Source organism: Humulus lupulus, chromosome 4, assembly GCF_963169125.1.
Source record: "Humulus lupulus chromosome 4, drHumLupu1.1, whole genome shotgun sequence".
NCBI classification, from domain to species: domain Eukaryota; kingdom Viridiplantae; phylum Streptophyta; class Magnoliopsida; order Rosales; family Cannabaceae; genus Humulus; species Humulus lupulus.
Window position 1 is genome coordinate 24,362,841 of NC_084796.1, and position 19,797 is coordinate 24,382,637.

General features: G+C 29.5%; 1 protein-coding gene across 1 annotated transcript; it reads left to right on the forward strand.

The window, feature by feature from the left end:
- The first annotated feature begins 5,752 nt into the window (after positions 1 to 5,752).
- Positions 5,753 to 7,629, forward strand: LOC133830208 (phenylacetaldehyde oxime monooxygenase CYP71AN24-like). Its single transcript, XM_062260133.1, has 2 exons — positions 5,753 to 6,688; positions 6,864 to 7,629. Exons 1-2 carry the CDS (start codon positions 5,792 to 5,794, stop codon positions 7,500 to 7,502), a joined length of 1,536 nt encoding a protein of 511 aa, XP_062116117.1. The 5' UTR covers positions 5,753 to 5,791; the 3' UTR covers positions 7,503 to 7,629.
- The last annotated feature ends 12,168 nt before the right edge of the window (positions 7,630 to 19,797 follow it).

Sequence of the window (19,797 nt, forward strand, 5' to 3'; positions counted from 1 at the left end):
CTAATTCTTCAACTCGAAATCCTTCTAATGATAGAGATAATGATGATGATGATGCAATGTTGATATTTCATAAAGTAGTTTTGATGAGGATGGTCACAAAAAATATTTTTATTTTTTAGTTTAGAAAATAAAAATAAAAGTTATCAAAAGCATTTTTAATTTTTATTTTTTAAAAATAAAAAACAAAAATGGTTACCAGCATTTTTATTTTATAAAAATAAAAAGCATTAAATAAAAATATTTTTTTATTTTTGAGTTAAAAAAATTTAAAATTAAAAATTTTACCAAACTGAACCTATATTTTGTGACTCTTCAATTAATAAAAGTATAATGACACAAATTTTCGTTAGCAAGTAATGGGTATCAACACATTAATAAATTTAGCATCGTTAGATTTCTGAGCATTAATAATTGAATACAAAATTTGCCAAATATGAACACAAGATATTGAACCATGTACTCTTTTAACCAGTTAATTAAGCTTATTTTACATAATATAATACAAGATTCTGTAATAATAACTTAACACCTGGCAAAAACAAATGGGACAAATATTCTATGGTAGCATCTCTAAATTATATATGCCAAATTAAATCCCAAACCTATTCACTAGTTGTCAACTTATTCAATATAATTGGTCTGTCCAAGAGTATAGCACGCAGTAGACATCGATGATAATCGTATGACTCTAGGAATAAGCATTGTTTTATTTATAAATATAGGAAATTACATTTTATATGAAATTTTTAATAGTGTGCAAAAATATGATTTTTTTTTCAAAAAAAGTTAATCTATGGCTTTATTTTAAGATTTTTCACTTTTATGGGTTTATTTTTCCATATTTTTGTATAAAAGTTAGTTTATGACATAGTTTTACTCTTAATCAATGTTGATTAATTTGGAAGGGTGTGTTTATAATTTGATTATTTTTTTTTATCTTATTTACTTTTTTTATATTATTTTTATATAACTAATTTTATATTAAAATTTTCTTTGGTTGTTTTGCAAAAAAATTTCTTTTTTTCTGTGATATGAATTGTGTTTATTATTATTTTTATTTATTATAAACATTTTTTTCCTTATTTTTATATTGTACGTTTCTTTTTTCAAATCCTGAGTAAGGTAACTGGTTACTTGATTGATCTTTTACAATTATGTAAAAAAAAAAAAAATCCTAGAGCTAGGTTAATAACATGTACTAGGAGGAGTAACTAGTTACTCTGAGAGGAGTAACATTTTGCCATAAGAAGTGTAACCAGTTACCATAAGAAGGGTGACGGGTTACTCATATTAAACATGAAAAGAAACGCTAAATCTGAATGAAAAAGAGGAAGAACACTTCATTAAAAAAAAGGAAGAAGTAATTATGGTTTTAGTAACATAGGTATCCAGTTACCATAAATAACCCAGAAATATACACACACATCATAACGTGAAGGTAACTAGTTACCCCCAGAAATATACACACAAATAACGTGAATGTAACCAATTACCCCCATAAATATACACACAGACAATGAGAAGGTAACCAGTTTCTACAAATTTGAAGATAGAAAAAAAAAAAAATCAGACCCACCCCCTTTCCCTTCTCTCCCGTCTTCTTTATATAATTTTATTTTCGAGATTTGAAAATTTTATTAGTTTTCTTTCCAAATTTTGGTGTTCCTATAAGAGTTACATTAAAAAAAATGTTGAAAAAATTGATTTGATTTTTTTTTACATATAGTGGAAAAAACTATAAAAAATTATTATAATAAAATATAATAAATAAATAAATAGTAAAATAATTATGTAATGTTAAAATATGTGTGAAAAAAAGGAAAAAAAATGGAATGAAAAAAGAATAAGTACAAAAAAAAAAAAGAAGGAAAAAAAAACTTAAGAAAGAAAACTAAAAAAATGTGAAAAAAAAACAAAACAAACGAAATGGTGAAGGAAAAAAAAAATATTAATGAATAAAAATGAAAAGAAGAAGAAGAAAAATAATGGAAAAATTGAAAGAAAAAATTGGTAGAAAAAATGAAAAAAAAAAAAAGAAAAAATGGAAGAAGAAAAGGCTCATATGTGTGGAAAAAGAAAAAAAAATGGGAGGAGAAAATAATAAATACAAAAATAAAGAAAAAAATAAAAGGAAAAAAATGAAAAAAAAGGAAAAAAAAATGAAAACTGAAAAAATATGAAAAAACAAAACAATACAAATAAAATAAAAAAATAGACAAATTAATAAAAATGAAGAAGAAGAAGAAGAAGAATAAAAAATGGAAAGAAAAAAAAGGATAAAGGAAAAAATTGGTAGAAAAAAAAAAGAAAATGGAAAAAATGGAAGAAAAAATAAGTAAGGAAAAAAAGAAAGAAAAAATAACTGAAAAATAATTAAAAATTGAAAAAAATAAAATAAAATCACCTTCAAAATCAAAGAAAATATAACTATGATAAAAAATGTGGCATTTCCATATTTTAGTTAACTACTAATTATTTTTTCTATACTTTAATTTTGTCTTTAGTAAATTTTCCCATACAAATTAAGAAAAATATATTTTTCATATTTTTGCACATTGATGGTATAAAATCAATATTTTTGAAAAATTCCCTTATAAATATTATATAACAAAAATTATAATTAGGTCATCTCCAATGTAAGATGTAAAAATAGCGTTAAATTTATATATTTAGCACAACTTTTATGATTGTGCTTTAATGCACATATATATAAAAGTGATATAAAATAATCTACATGTAATGTCGATAATAAATAAGATACTAAAAATGATGAATAATGACAAAAAAGTAAATATAAAAGTAACTTTTAATGCCAATAATAAATAAGATACCAAAAATAATAAGAATTTAAATTATGCTATATTCTAATTCAAATTTGGATGCAAAACTTGCACACCATTGAAGAAGTTTTTCTTTAAAATGTGCTATATTTTAGCAATACACTATAGATTTGCATCTCCATTGGAGATGATTTTAGTCAACATAATAAAGCTTAATCAATTCTACAATTTAATTGTATAGTACTTTATCTCAATAGTAAATTAATGATATACTATTTTAACTTAAAAATAAAAAAATCATTTATTATTCTATTTACTTTTTGTGTATGATTTATGAATATTTATAGCATTACTCAAATATACATATTTAGTAAATTTTACATGATATTTCTTCTATATAATAAGTGTGTAGATGATAGAAATTTTTGGTTTTAATGGTTTTTTTAATTTTTTCGTTAACTTTAACGGAATATTATTATATATAACAAAATATTATTATATTTAACGGTAGATTGTAAACATGATTTAAACTTAAATCAAATTAAATAATTAAACAATTTAAAATATGATATTTTTTAGATATTTTACAATAACAATTATTTAAAAATAACAAAACCATATGTTTTATACTTAAATAAAATTTAATTAAACTTAAACTTAACGTGTTAGAATAATATCATATTAAATATATAATATAATATAATCTACTATCAACTAGAAACGAAATTCTTTTAAAAAAACTAGCAACAAATTTAAAATTAAAATTCATGTATAATGTTAATATTATATTAAGCATATAATATATAATATCTTGCTGTTACTGCCAAATTAAAAAACCAGAACAAACATAAACTTAAATAAAAGTAATAAATAAATTAATTAAAATATAATATTTTTAAGATATTTTATGATAATTTATATAATTAAATCATATTTATTTAAAAATAATAAAGCCATACATATTATTTTTTTATCTTATAAATTTGTGTGATAGTTTATTTTCTGTAAAGTGATTGGAGTTATTTTTTTTCTTTAAATTCACCACAGGACATTGCGAGATACATTAGAAACTAAAAATAGTTGATGCATGTATACTACTCTACACTATGACTTTTTTCTATTCTTATTTTATTCTATTATTAATTTCTTTTTAAATATTATTGTAATTTATATATATATAAGTCATGTAGTCATGTAAATATATATGTCAATATTGTGTTTAGATGTCATATATGTATAGATTATTGATATAAATATTTATATATACTATAGAATTGTAATTCATTCTATTATATATTGAAGAAAAAAAAGTGAACCGGTTTTTATTAAAATTATAGACAATATTTTGCCTTAATTTTTTAATACATTTATGTCATACATTATATTAAACATATTTTATTTATTTTTATGATATTGTTTATTTATTTGAAATTTATACGATAATTAAAAATAATAAAAATAAATATATATTTGAATAAACAAGTTTATAACTTTGAAACTAAGTAAACGTACATTATACATTATTTTTACCTAGTATATATATATATATATATATTTGTATATATATATACTAGATACAAGCAACATGCATATTGCATGTTTGCTTAGTTTTATTTATAAAATTTATTAATTATTTTTATTAAATTTATATTAATGTCATATAAATTTCAAATAAATATCTTATTTTCAATATATTATATGTTTAATGTAATATTAAATATTATAAGTAGATTTTAAATTTAAATTTAAGTTTCTTGCTAGTTTTTAAAAAAAAAATAATTTGCTGCTAATTCAGAGTAGATTATATTATATGTTTAATATGATATTATTTTGAGTTTAAGTTTAATTAAATTTTATTAAAGTTATAAAAAGTATGATTTTATTATTTTTAAATAATTATCATTGTAAAATATCTCAAAAATATCATATTTTAATTTGTTTAATTATTTATATTTTTTAAATAATTATCATTGTAAAATATCTCAAAAATATCATATTTTAATTTTTTTATTTTATCTTATTTAAGTTTAAGTGTTTACAAACTATAGTTAACTATAAAAATATTCTGTTAAATATAAGAATATTCCGTTAAAGTTAACATTAAAAAAATAAAAAACTGTTAAAACTAAAAATTTCTGTTATTTGCACACTTATTATATAGAAGAGATATTGTATTGACACCCTATTCATTATTAAAAACAATTAAGATAAGGCTCAAATATTTTTAAAATTATGCATGCACCTAACCTACTTTTAATTTTTTTATTTCATTTTTTTAAATATATATATATATATATATAAATAAAAAGAGCCACTGTACCACATCCAATTTTTTTGATAGCACCAATGCTCTTACAAAGAATATAAATTTGCTAACTTTATGCTCTTACAAATCCATCACAATTTTTTTTGAAAGCATATTTCCATCACAATTGTTACACAAGAATAAGTTTCAAAGTAATTTAGTAAATAATATATATAGTAATTTGGCAGCCGGCCGAGTTCTATTCTCGACAGCGGGTAATTAATTAATCAAAAGCTTTTTAATTATAAATTGGATATTAAACACATGATGTTAATTATATATTACAAAGTGTTTCTAAGGCACAATACTGGCCGACATAAATAACAAGAGATAACTTAATAAATGATAGATGTCCGTAAAGTGGCAGTTGGCCTAATTGTTACTCTATATTTTTATTGGCCGCATTGTTATATATAATTATTTTGATATTTGAAATTATAATGAGTGAAGTTTTAAATTGAGGGCTTAAAATATTTTTAGTGGAACAGCCCAACCACAAATTGTCATACGTAGTGTGGAACAATTTGTGCACAAATTGTCATTTCTCTGTTGACATGACATTACTAAGCACAAAGAGTATTCTTGTAACATGGTTATCAAAGACCTCGTAATGAGTTATAAAAGGATACTAAGCATATGTATTTATCAATCCTAAGGAAAAAATCAATGCTACTCAAAGGAAAAGGCTCACTTGATCACCTCAATCATGCAATATCCCATGTTATTTCCCGTCTCTATTTTCATCATCTCTGTAATCATTTTGTTCACACGCTATAAATCACGTGCAAAATTCAACTTACCACCGTCACCACCGAGGTTACCATTGATCGGAAACCTTCACCTTCTCGGCTCCCACCCACACCGTTCTCTACTAGCACTCTCAACCAAATATGGCCCATTAATGCTCTTGCAAATGGGTCAAGTCCCAACCCTTGTAGTTTCATCTTCAGAAATGGTGAAAGAGATTGTTAAGAAGCACGATGTTGTTTTCTCTGACCGACCTAAAATCTCCGCCGCTAACATCTTCTGTTATGGGTGTCAAGACCTAGGCTTTGCTCCTTATGGTGAGTATTGGAGACAAGTCAGGAAAGTTAGTGTTCTCGAACTCTTGAGTCTCAAAAGGGTTCAACAATTCCACTTCGTGAGGGAAGAAGAGACAAATCTTTTGGATAATAAGGTCAGAAAAGGTTGTGCCGATAGGGCTTGTATAAATCTCAGTGAGATGTTAGTCGCCACTTCTAACAACATAGTCTCTAGATGTATTCTTGGGCAGAGGTTTGAGGAGGAAAATGGTCAGAGCGTATTCGGAGAGCTGGCGAGAAAGGTCATGGAAGATTTTGCGGCCTTTAGTTTTGAAGATTTCTTCCCCAGCAAATATTTGAGATGGATTGACGTTGTTACGGGGTTTACAGGTCGCTTGACCCGGAGGTTTAGAGCATTAGACACTTTTTTCGAACAATTGGTTCAAGAACACAAGGAAGTACTTAATAGTGATCACAATGGATTTGGAAGGAAAGACTTTGCGGGTATTCTTCTCGGACTTCAAAAGGACGGCATGCTTGACTTTGACCTCACTCATGAAAACATCAAAGGAATTCTCATGGTCTCTCGCTCTTTAACCATATTAACTTTTACTTCCCGTGAAAAATGTACCACCACTACATAAAGTTTTATTATAAATTTGTAACTTTTTTTTTTAGAAATTTTGTTATGACTAGTAGTGTGTCACTACATGAAAGAACAAGTCTATGACATTAGCTTATATTTGTAAATGGCAGGATATGTTCGTGGGTGCCAGTGATACTACTTCGGCAGCAATGGAATGGTTAATGGCAGAGCTTGTGAAAAACCCAAGAGTGATGAAGAAAGTTCAAGAAGAGGTTAGAAGAGTGGTGGGAAATAAGTCTGAGATCGATATGAACGATATCAACCAAATGGATTACTTAAAATGCGCCATTAAAGAAAATCTAAGGCTACACCCACCACTCCCTTTTTTACTCCCTCGAAAGACTTTATCAAGTGTTAAGCTTGGAGGGTATGACATCCAAGAAAACACAAGAGTGCTCATCAATGTATCTGCCATTCAAAGGGACCCAAGTGAGTGGGACAATCCAGAGGAATTTTTTCCAGAGAGGTTTGAGAACAACCCAATTGATTGCAAAATGGGCCAAGACTTCCAATTCGTTCCATTTGGCATTGGGAGAAGAGGCTGCCCTGCTGTGGCTTTTGGGACTATAACTGTTGAATATGTGATTTCTCATCTATTATATTGGTTTGACTGGACGTTGCCTGCTAATGACGGTGGAACTGCATTGGCATCGGAACTGGATATGAGTGAAGATTGTGGAATCACTGTTCATAAGAAAACTTCTCTTCAACTAGTACCCAAACCATATTCCCCTGATCTATTGACATAATGTTTATATATATAAATATATATATATATTTACATATTATTTATGTGCTGTACGCTTTCCAAACTATTTGGAAATTATAATAAAAACTATGTATAATTTTTTATTCAATGGATTCCTATTTGTTTTTTTTTGTTTATTTTAGCTTTTTATAATCAAAATTTTAAATTATTTATAATTTGCAACTATATATTTTTATTGATTTTAAAAGATCTAAAAGAATTAACTCTTTTAGACTAACTGTTATATTATTTTATATAATATAATATTAGATTAAGTAATGTGACAAATATGATTTGTCACACTTTGTAACATAATATTGAAGATTACAAAATTGGATATATGTGTGTATCCAAGTGTAACATATTTCAGAGTTACAAAATTAACTACAAATTTATAACTTCCAAAATCACCATAGATTGATGGTTACACATTTTGAGATTAAATTTCATAAGTCATAATGTGATATGGCTGATGAATATATGTTTTTAACTCCCGATAAGTGTATGAAGGTTTCAAAATTATGTATGAAAGATATTGGAACGTTTTGAGAAAAGATGTAATAAAATTGGGAGGTTACAACAGCCTCCAGGTCGCGGCCAAGAGCATTCCATGCCGCAGCCTCGGAGTTAGAAGATCACGGTCGCGGCTTGAAATATCATAGACTGCGACCTATGGTGCTGTCACCCAAATTCTATTTTGCTCTTTCTTCAATTTGAACGTTTTCAACAACCCAAGTAACTCCCAAATCTTTATTTTCATTCTATAAACATACAATTAAATATTGGTACACAGTCAATGGGTTGGTGAAATTTGAAATTCAAAGGGTGTCTCAAAACTCTATAAATAGGAGCCTAATGCTCACTTGTAAGACACGATTTCTATCAACTAGAGCACTTGGCTAGAAATACACCAACATTCGTGATAATTTTAGAGAGCTATTTACATTTAAGAGTTCCCTTAGTGCTTAGAGAAAATGTGGAAATAAGCTTTTTGGCAAAGGTCTTCAACCTTGTTCAAGTTGATGATTCTCACTACTTTACACTCTGGTTATGTGAGTGTGATGGTTTATTCTATTGCTCTTTCTCTTATTTTGTTCTTCTATTTCTATTGTTTTTCCTTCTTCCTTCTTCTTTATATATTTATTTGTATTATTATGTTTTGAGTTGTATTTTCTATTTATCTCTTTTCTTCTACATCTTTATATTTTATTTTCTATTTATCTCTTTTCTTCTACATCTCTTTCTATTTTATTTGTATCTATTGCAATTGAGTTGTAACAATTCTTAGTACATTCTCTATTGTATTTTGCATAGAGTTGTATTTTAGTTTTACCATTTCCATTAAAGCAAAATATATTTCTCTAACACTAACACACTTTATACTAATCATATTCCCTTATCAATGTTTCTCACAAAAATATCTCTCCACCCACTTAAAATGACCTAACTATTCTTAAAATCATAACTTAACACCCAAAAAAACAATGAAATTTGAAATCCTCCAAAATCCTCTCATCTGTCAAATCATCACACTAACTTTTTAAATCACAAAGAGATCTTAAAAGGTTTCGATTCAAATAAGAAAACTCAGACTCAATAGATTCACATATTATTTTGTAAATCACTACTACAAAATAGGGCACACATTCAAACGTGTGTCTTTATAAAACTTGGGGAGCCTTTTAGGACACACATTAAGTGTCCTTAAAAAAATCCGGCGGCGACTAGTCCATTCTGGCAGTGACTGTACCCATTATGGCAGCAGCATCAAGCAGCAGTGACTGCATTTATCCTTCCTCCGTTTTCGGCTGCACCAAGATATTCTTCCTTATTTTTTTCCATTTCCTTGATAAAATAATAGAACCCATTCAATAAAATTGCATATACTCTCTAATATCTCTCCACCCACTTAAAATGACCTAACTATTCTTAAAAACATAACTTAACACCAAAAAAAAAAAACAATGAAATTTGAAATCCTCCAAAATCCTCTCATTTGTCAAATCATCTCACTAACTTTTTAAATCACAAAGAGATCCTTAAAAGGTTTCAATTCAAATAAGAAAACTCAGACTCAATAGATTCACATCTTTTTTTGTAAATCACTACTACAAAATAGGGCACACATTCAAACGTGCGTCCTTAAAAAACTTGGGAAGCCTTTTAGGACACACATTAAGTGTCCTTAAAAAAATCCGGCAGCGACTAGTCCATTCTGGCGGTGACTGTACCCATTATGGCAGTAGCATCAAGCAGCGGTGACTGCATCTATCCTTCCTCCGTTTTTGGCTGCACCAAGATATTCTTCCTTATTTTTTTCCATTTCCTTGATAAAATAATAGAACCCATTCAATAAAATTGCATATACTCTCTAATATAGTTTTATTTTATTTGGTTTGAATCTTAGTTTTTGTATGTGATTTCTAGTGGAGAGAGTTTTTAAAATTTTGAAGCCTCTATTTTTTAGAAATGATGAACCATGGATTGATTGGAAGGATTTGAGTTTTCGGAATGAATCGGTAATTCAAGTTTTTGCCCTTAATTAATTTTTTTATATTAGTTGTAATGTGTTTGATGAAATGCTTCTTTGAAGTTTATGATATTTTAGTTTAGTACTGGGGTATACGTACTGGTTTATTAAACCCTGTTTTGCCAAATAAAAAATACTTGGCAACATTGTTATATTTTATTTCAGAGACTCAATAAATTTATGTATTGTAATTTATATATTCTGAGTCAAAGACCCAAAACAGTGGAGAATATAGAAAGGATTCGACTCTTTTATCTTAAATTTTATGTACAATTTAAATTGGAACAAGATTCATTTGACATTCTTTTGTTGTTGTTAAGACTACTAGCTGCTATAATCCTTTTTATAAGAAACCAAACACATATTCTGAACTTCTGACTCATTGAATTGGGCCATTCTTATGTGCTTGCATGCTGCAGGTGGTGGTGTTGGCCTTTGATGTATAATATTTAAATTTTGTTTTTATATAAATTTATTTTGATTATATTTTGGCAAGTAAAACATAGTGTTGTTTTGTTCTTTTGACCCGGTCAATGAGTAATGTATGCACCTGTTTATCTAAAATTATTTTCTACAAATTATAGCTCTTGGTGGTCCAAAGGGAAGGAAGCACATCATCAGAAAAATCTTAGATTGTTATCTCTGATTCCAAAGGTTTAGTCTTATTTTGAAGAACCAATTTCCCTTATTTTCTAAGACTTGGATCTTATCATTGTTCTACTGCTCTGATTCTCATTTAAAGGTCTATTATATTATCACACATCATCAGAAAAATCTTAGATTGTGTCGTACAATTGTGAGACCTTTCTCTAATGTGTGTGTGTTTAAAAGGTGAGGACCCTAGGTTATACTAGGTGCTTTTCCATTTAGCTATTGCTATTCTTACTTTTTAAGATGCTTCTATTTTATATTCTGGACAGCTAAGCGAACCGTGAATATTCTCAGAATAAAAATTATATTCTCTTGCATAAATATAAATTATATTCTGTGCACTTCTCTTCTGAATATATTGCTATTTTAGGGTCGTATTACTACCCAAATTTGATGTTTCAGGTCATTTTATGAGTAATGGATGGTGTAGGTGCCCGACCGGCTGTTGGATATTAGCTGGTCCAAATGTTGTTCGAGAATTGTGAATAGTACTGGCTTGTATAAGAAATTGGATGGACTTGCTGCCCTTCTTGCTTAATTGCTGCGGTCAATTCTAATCGTACTCTCTTAGAACGATGGTAACTATTTCAAATTAACTCCTAAAGATTATATATATTGTTAGAATGAGTCCTCTTCGAGACAGGACAAATCTCCTTAAGCAATCTCTTGCAATTTCATTCAGCATAAAAATTTGTCAAAATTATTACGATTTACCTTTTATAGGTATTGGAAAAAAGGATTAAAAATAACAGTAATTGATTAAGCAAGACTCTCTCTAATTCTCAAGCTTCATTACGTAATCCTTCAGCCAACGTGGCTTAGTGTGCTCCCTTTTATTCTTTGCTCTGTTTTCCCCTCTTCCCTTGCTGGCTTCACCTCTACTATTACTGGTGCCCTCTTCTATTGTTGGTGGTGAATCTTCAATTGGTTGGGTCTTCTCTCTTTCCCAGCTGCCCACTCTCTCGTGAATGGCTTCAGAGTCCAAGTTAATTGGGATTGTCAAATGGGCCCTTGTATCACTACCCCCATCCACAAAACTAACCTTGTCCTCAAGGTTGTGCAACCTGTAGATATCAACAAAGCTGTCATAATCTTCCCAGGTGGCATCTTCCGGACCACTGAACCAGGACTTGTTTTGTAGAAGAGTTGTGAGTCTTGTGAATCCTTGCTGCCAAGATGGCTAGAGGTAGCATAAGAGGCTTGTTAGCCACACTCAACTCCGACAAGGGATAGTATTTCGTCGGTGACAGACCCAAAAAAGGTTTCAGCAGGGAAACATGAAAAGTCGGGTGAATGCGGCTGTTCGAAGGAAGCTTGAGTATATAAGCAACAGGTCCAGCACGAGCCATGACTTCAAAAGGCCTGAAATATCGACGACAAAGCTTTGAATTGAGGCGATGGGCCACTGTGGTTTGGCAGTAAGGCTAAAGTTTCACAAGAACCAAGTCACCTAGCTTGAACTCAATATCTCGGCGTTTCTTGTTGGCTTGTTGGCACATACGGTTTTGAGCTTGATGCAGATTAGCTCTTAAGTGCTGCAGAATTTGATCACGAGTGAGGAGATCATCTTCAACAGCTTGGATGGTAGTAGAGCCACGGGTGTAGGCCGGAATAGTTGGTGGGGCACGACCGTACACTGCTTGAAATGGGGTCATTCCAATAGCTGAATGGTAGCTGGTGTTGTAATGATATTCAGCCCAGGAAATGAACTTACTCCATTGTTTGGGGTACTCGGTTGTAAAAGCCCGCAAATATTGCTCGAGGTAACGATTGGTGACCTCAGTTTGGCCATCTGTTTGGGGTTGATAAGAAGAACTCATTTTCAAAGTGGTGCCCAATAATTCAAACAATTTCTTCCAAAAGGCACTTGTGAAAATAGGGTCTCGATCAGAGACTATAGTGCGAGGCATACCATGGAGACGAATCACCATATGGGAAAAAAGTTCTACTACTTTGGTAGCTGAATAATGAGTTGGCAAGGCTCCAAAAAGAGCGTATTTGGTGAATCGGTCAATTACCACCAAAATATTAGTGACACCATAGGAGAGGGGAAGGCCTAAGATGAAATTCATAGCCAAATCTTCCCACACACGCTCCGGTATCTCAAGTGGCTGCAAAAGACCATATGGTGCTGCTAGAGAGTATTTGATGGTTTGACAAACAAAACAAGCTGAGACGAATTGCTTCACATCCTTGTGCATATCAACTCAAAAAAAAATTAGCGCTCAGCCGAAGGAAGGTGCGCTCAATACTAGAATGACCCCCGAACGCTGAAGCATGAAATTCAATGAGAAGTGGTTGCTTTAAATTGGAATGTGGGCTGATGAAGAGTTTATGGTGATAATAAAGCAAGCGGTCCTGAATAGAATATGGAGTACCTGCTAGGTTACCCAGTTGGGTTGGGTCTTCTCTCTTTCCCAACTATCCACTCTCTCGTGGATGGCTTCAATTGGGCTTGTCAAATGGGCCCTTGTATCATATATACTTTGGTTTTTCTCAATTTTGTAAAAGTGAAGTGTTTATCTTATTTCATTTTATATTATTATATACCATATAATAGACTGTAGTGCTACTTCAATATTTGATCTATTTCAGACTTAATTAACGAAAGACAAATAAAATGAAAAGAAAACAAAATAATCAAAATACAACTTAATCAAAAGACCCCAAAGATTGTGCTGCGAAGAAGGTAGTATTAAAGTCTCTATTTTTAGTATATAAATTGTTGTTTTGGAACTCACCATTTGTTTTAAGTGATCCCTCACTAGGTTATCAGACCTAAGTAATTGGAAAGCGAGGAAGTTTTAACTTTTTGATGTCATATATATTTTGGTGAGTTTATGTCATTCATATAAGTTTTGGCAACATAATTGAATTAAATAATTTTTCTTCAACACAACATAATTGAAAAAACCTTATGAACTTATATGGACTTATTGAAATAACACCTTTTGTGACATAGGATAAGGGAACAAGTCACTGGAGATTTAGTTGGTTCTGCTTCTAATCTATATTCTAATACACCTAATGCATCAATAACTTCCAAAAAACAAATTGTTACTCTATGCATTTGTTTTGGAGTTTGGACTGATCACTTTCAAGTTTGCCTATATCTATATATTATTCTTCTCATATTCTCATACATAGACATTTAGTATTGATTTGTTTAATGCATATCTTCCCTAACTTGCACGAGAACCTTAAATATTTATCTGTATACATATATATATATATATATTTATATATTATTCTTGTAGTGAAAAGGCAGTTTTATTCATGATCTTCTTTTGTCTACTTGGTAAGAAATTTGTTGTGTTACTCTATTAGAGTTTTGTTGTTTATAATAATTATTTTGTATCAAATTAGGTGTCATGAAAGATCATCAAGGATTGAAACATGTCACGACCTGTGACGAAGAATTTGTAAAAGAAAATTCTGCATCTCTATCACTATTTTGTTCTCTGACTTTTTTGTTGATTTAATCTACTTTCAGCCTGTAGAGAAGATGGAAATTAGGTGAAGGTTGGGCAGCCGAAACCATTTAAAGTATCATCAGTAGATGCAATTGTTTGTTTGTTTATCATTTCTGTGTTTACAACTTAGAAGTTTATCGAGTCTTTTTGGTTTATCATGAACCCATTATTAATGTTATTTTTTTACTCTCTGCAAGACAAAGTATATGCATTATCCAGCTATATTCGCATATCTTGGTATCTACTGCAGTGCCTAGAATAAATATTGGGGATGAAGTAGCAGCTACGCTGGGTCACAAGAAGATTGTTGGAGGGAAGGCATGCTTCATTTTCAAGTGTTAGTAATTTCAGAGGCTTCATACATCTCAAATGCAAAGATAACATATTTTTTTTCTAGATACGTTACCCTTATTATTGTGTACAGGACTAGGAATAGTGAAGTTTAGAATATCTTATTTAGCATAATATGTTGAATGGTTTTAAGAAGCTTAGCATCAAGTATCTTTGTATAAACTTTTCACCATGAAAATAATTTAGTGTTCATGATCAAAATTGTTTTTTAAGGGATATTGGTGGCGATAATACCCAATTTTTTTTCAAAAGTTACACTTTAATACCTAATTTTTTTTTTGCGGTAATAATACATAAATCTACAATTTTTGTGCAACCGTTAATACTCACTGTTAACTGCCCGTTAAGTATCCACGTGATACATTTTTATACTCGTAAATTTATGTATTAAAGTGTAACTTATAAATAATTTGGATATTATTGTCCCCAATATCCCTAAATTCTTTAAATACTATAAAAATTATTTTAAAATTTAAAAAATATAAAATATTATTAGAAACTAATTAATAAAACTAAAATTTACAAATTTGAAACCACCCAAATTAAAATTGAAACTCAAAATCATCCCAAAATTCATATTATTAATTAGTTTTTAATAATCTTTTTTATTTTTAAAAATTTAAAATGATTTTTATAATATTTAAATAATTTAGTCTAAAATCATCCTAAAGTCTATATGTGGCACCTGGATATTTAACAGACAGTTAACAGTGAGTACTAATGGTTGCACAAAAATTGTAGATATATGTATTACCACAAAAAAACTAAATTTGGGTATTAAAGTGTAACTTTTGAAAAGATTTGTGTATTATCACTGTCAATTAGACTAATAAAAATGTGTCATGTAGATACTTAATGGGTAGTGGTGAGTACTAACGGATGTACTAAAATTATATATTTAAGTATTATTACCACACAAAAAAAAATTAATGCAAGTTTTTGATAAAGAATTTTGATGTATATTAATCTATGTTGAAATTTAAATTTGAGAAATCGATTGTATAACATATAAATTACAATTAAATATAAATATAAATTAATCTATTAGAGCCTACAATACGCGTCCTAAAAAATTTCTTTTAGGGCTTGTAATACGAGTTCTAAATTTTTTATTTAAAGGCACTCAACGAGATTTTTTAGGACACGTAGTGCGAGCCCTAAAAATATTCTTTTAAGGCTCCTCGCAACACGCGTCGTAAAATTATTCTTTTAGGGCTCGCAACGCGCGTCCTAAAAACATTCTTTTATGCGAGCCCTAAAAAACTTTACTATTTAAGACTCTCAAATAAAGGGCTCGCGGAGGGTGCGCCCTAAAAACTTTTTTAGGCTCGCATAGTGAATGTTTCAAAAGTTGAAGGAGTTCTTGAAGTAATTCATGAAAACGTGTAAGTAATATTGTTATTTATAATATATGAGTTTGTTATAAAATAGTTTGTACTTATTTTTTGAGTTGTTCTAGGTTGAAAAATTATTAGTTAAAAACATAAGTCTGTAGTGAGATGATGAATTTTTCGAATCTGTGATTTAGTTTTGGTTCGAACTAAGTTTTGACCTGGGTAAAAGTAGAGGGAAATAGCCCTATTTTGAAGTAGCATCTGGCCTAGTTCAAACTGGGTTTTGATCCAGTTCTGACCTAATTAAAAGTGGGGAAAAGGAAAAAAAAATTGCCTATTTCGAACTGGGTTCTTCATAAAATTATTAGATAAAAAAAATTTCAAACTAGGTCCAAATAAAAAATCTGTCATCTCAACCAAAATTATTTTTTAAATAATTTTTTCTGCTTAAAACAACTCAAAAAATACATATAAGCTATTTTATAACAAACTCATAAGTTATAAATAACAATGTTACTTACACATTAAAAATTACTTCAAGAACTCCTTCAACGTTTAAGACTTTTGCAAAAGAAGATGTGAATATATTGAGCATAAGTTTCCCCTTGTGATTCGAAATTTGCCAGAGGATTTCTTTGTGTTTTAGAAAGTAAGTGTGATGATTTGAAAGATGAGAGAATAAGTGAATTTTGTTGAATTTCAAATGTCATTGTTTTTTGTTGTTAAGTATTGTTTTTAATGGTAGCTAGGTCATGGCTAGAAGAATAATTTTGTGTGAAACATTGAAAGAGGGATAGAATTAGTATAAAGTGTGTTTGTGAGAGAAAATATGTGTAGTTTCACCACTTCTAGGTAATGTACACTACCTTGGACTTTAGGCAAGTATTCACCCAACAGACAACTCCACGTTCAAAGCCTTTAAATTGTCAGTCATTATCACAAAAATCTTCTCCGGTGCCAACCCATCGAAATCAAAACTAAACAATAACATAACCCTTTGTGATCTCACAATCACTACAACAGCTCTACTTTGGACCACTGGGCAAGAGTAGCAAGCTAGCCCACGATACAACAATGTCACTAGGTTTGAGTAGATGGCTCGACGACGTTTGAGTCTTCTTCACGACGAGTACACGACTAGGTCTTCTCGACGAGGTCTTCTTTAATGGTGGAAAAGGAAGCTTGATAGGTGAAGGCTGAGATGTTTAGTTGTCGATGATAGTGTGTGAAGATGATGAGGCTCGCACGTGATAGTAGTTGAAGAAAGAACCTGAGATCACTAACAAAGCTAAGGGGTACTAGGGGTGGCTATTGCCCCCTATTTTTTTTCTTTTAAATTTTAATATAATTTTTCAAAAGTAAATATGTATGTATTTTCTGTAGAATTTTTATTAATTTTTTTTTGCTTCCTTAATGTTTGTGTTTGTGTTTGGCTCTGGCATTGCTTACGATCATTGCAGCTTGTTGAGGTCCGATGGTTGAATCAACTCGTTGCAGCTTTGAAGAACCTTAGTAGAACTGAAAAGGATTAATAGTCAAAACGTGAAAATGAAAAAATAAAAAATCAGCCACTGTAAAATTATTAGTTTTTGCTGAAAAACCATATGATACATGTAATTTCCTCTATTATATACATGGTGAAGTATACATTTCCATTATATATGCGAAATAAATAACCTATTCACTAGTTGTCAACGTAATCAATATAATTGGTCTTGACATCCCATAATCATCGTATGACACGAGGAAGATTTATTTTATCTACTTTTTGGCCGCTTTATAAATATTCTGCAAATAGAGAAAAAAATTATTTTCAGTATTTATATATATTAAGTTCTTATAAATAGGGAGTCCGATTCCAACCCGCCCAGTACGGCGGCGGGTTGGCTCACGCCCCCAATTTTAAATGAAAATACATTATATAGTTGAAAAGTGGATACCTATATTTGCCTGCAAATTTGTCATACAATTAGGCCTCACACTAAATTAAAGAATTAGTTAAATACCTTTGGTTGCCAGTTTATGTTACTGGGTTGAAATTTTTGGATTAAAATAAGATATTTTGATGAGATATAATTGTCAATGCACTTGGCAAATATTATTTTAGTATTTAATTATGGACTTTTTCGTAATTTCCATTATTCTTAGTAAACCATGCAAATACAATGTAAACATGAAAAATACATTAAAGACATGAAGATTCACAATGTTTTGGAATGTTTTACACAGTAGGATCCACAATATGTTTACTAGTATTATTGTAGTATGTGTAATAATCACAACTGGACTTTTTTTATTATTAAAAAAGTACATAGATTAAACATTTATTGTATTTGAATTTGTTACAAAAAATTAATATTGTGGAATAATCTTAACTGAGCTTTTTTATTAAAAAGTAAGATCAATGCACCCGATTTCAAAATTAAAACTGATTTCCTTAATTTTTAAAATAAAAATGGATAAATTTTGAAGTATAACACCACATGGCAACAAAAATAGAAATTCTCTACCTTAATGGAAGAATGCAGACATCTTAAATTATTTGTTGTGACTTTGTCTGATTTACTTCTTATGTCTCCTAACTCTGCTCTAAGTTGCTAAGTCCGTGGAAGGGTGGTAGAGGAGCCATGGTAGTCTGCAATTATATTGTCAAGTTTTGCCCTTATTTATTTATTTTTATGGGACCATTCCGCATATTTGTAGTTGTTAATCACTAATCCATCTTGTTAAGTAACAAGTGCTCATGCTCCACCTTAAGTCAGACTCTTGCTTTAAGGTATTTATTAAACTATTATGACATGGTATATATCTTTCATTTCATCTTCCTTAGTTAGAGAACATATGATGATCTTATGCCTTTTTTTTCTTCTATCAAACTCATTGTGAATTGACGGCACATGCATCAAACTGTAACCAAATAATCAAGAGTCAAGCAAAGCATTCATCTCATTAACAATTTGATCATACAATAAAAAAATGTCAATGTACAACAATAAATTGAGTGATCAACTTGGACAAAAGTACGAACATTAAAAAATTTAAAAATTAAAACAATGTTTCACATAAAAGCCTCCAGAAGATTATTGGTGATTTCACAGCTGCATATATGTTTTTCTAAAACATTCACAGAGATAAAGAGAAATGGCAAAATAGAGGTAACCCAGTTCATAATTATTCAATTCTTAAGCTCTTTACCAAATCCTCCATTCACCAAAATAAAGACATAAAAGAAGTAATCAAACACTTAAACTTGTAGCATAAGATGCATTATTACCTCTCCAAGACAACAAGAGTGTTTAATGTATTCAAACTTCTGGGTTTCAGATATAATGACTTCCTCTAGCACAGAGTATTAAGTCTCAATTATAATGTTTGGCCTCAATTTGTTTATAGTCTCAACTTGTTGTATACCAAATTAGAACAGAAATTGCCAACATGCAATTCATAAAAGAAAAGAAAGGACAACCCGACCATTAACTAAAGTTATATTACCTTATAACTATTGTTTTTAATTCGTGTGGGCTACAGTAGTAACAAATCATAGGGATACTGTTATATCCTACTGAACTATATTATTTTTGAATTTTGATTTTACATATAAAACTGCATTACAAGATAATAGAAACGTCAAAGTGTTCATTATTATTTTTTCACTAAACATAATCATGTGCTCTAGAAAATAGAGGAAGAACAACAATAAACTTCCTATTAAACTAGTAAAATTCAAAGACCCAAAATATAAATAATCATAAAATCCATTGAAAATATTCATGAAGCTAATGAGGCAGTTTATAAACACTAAGCATACTCTTGATCAAAATCAATATAAATCTACCTTCAATTTACATAAAATCTCAATAACATAGAAAAGCAAATTATATTTTGAGAAAAGGAAAGAATATACCAAGATTGTTTCGTATAATCTGTAGAATCAAAGGCTTCCAAAAAAAAAAAAAA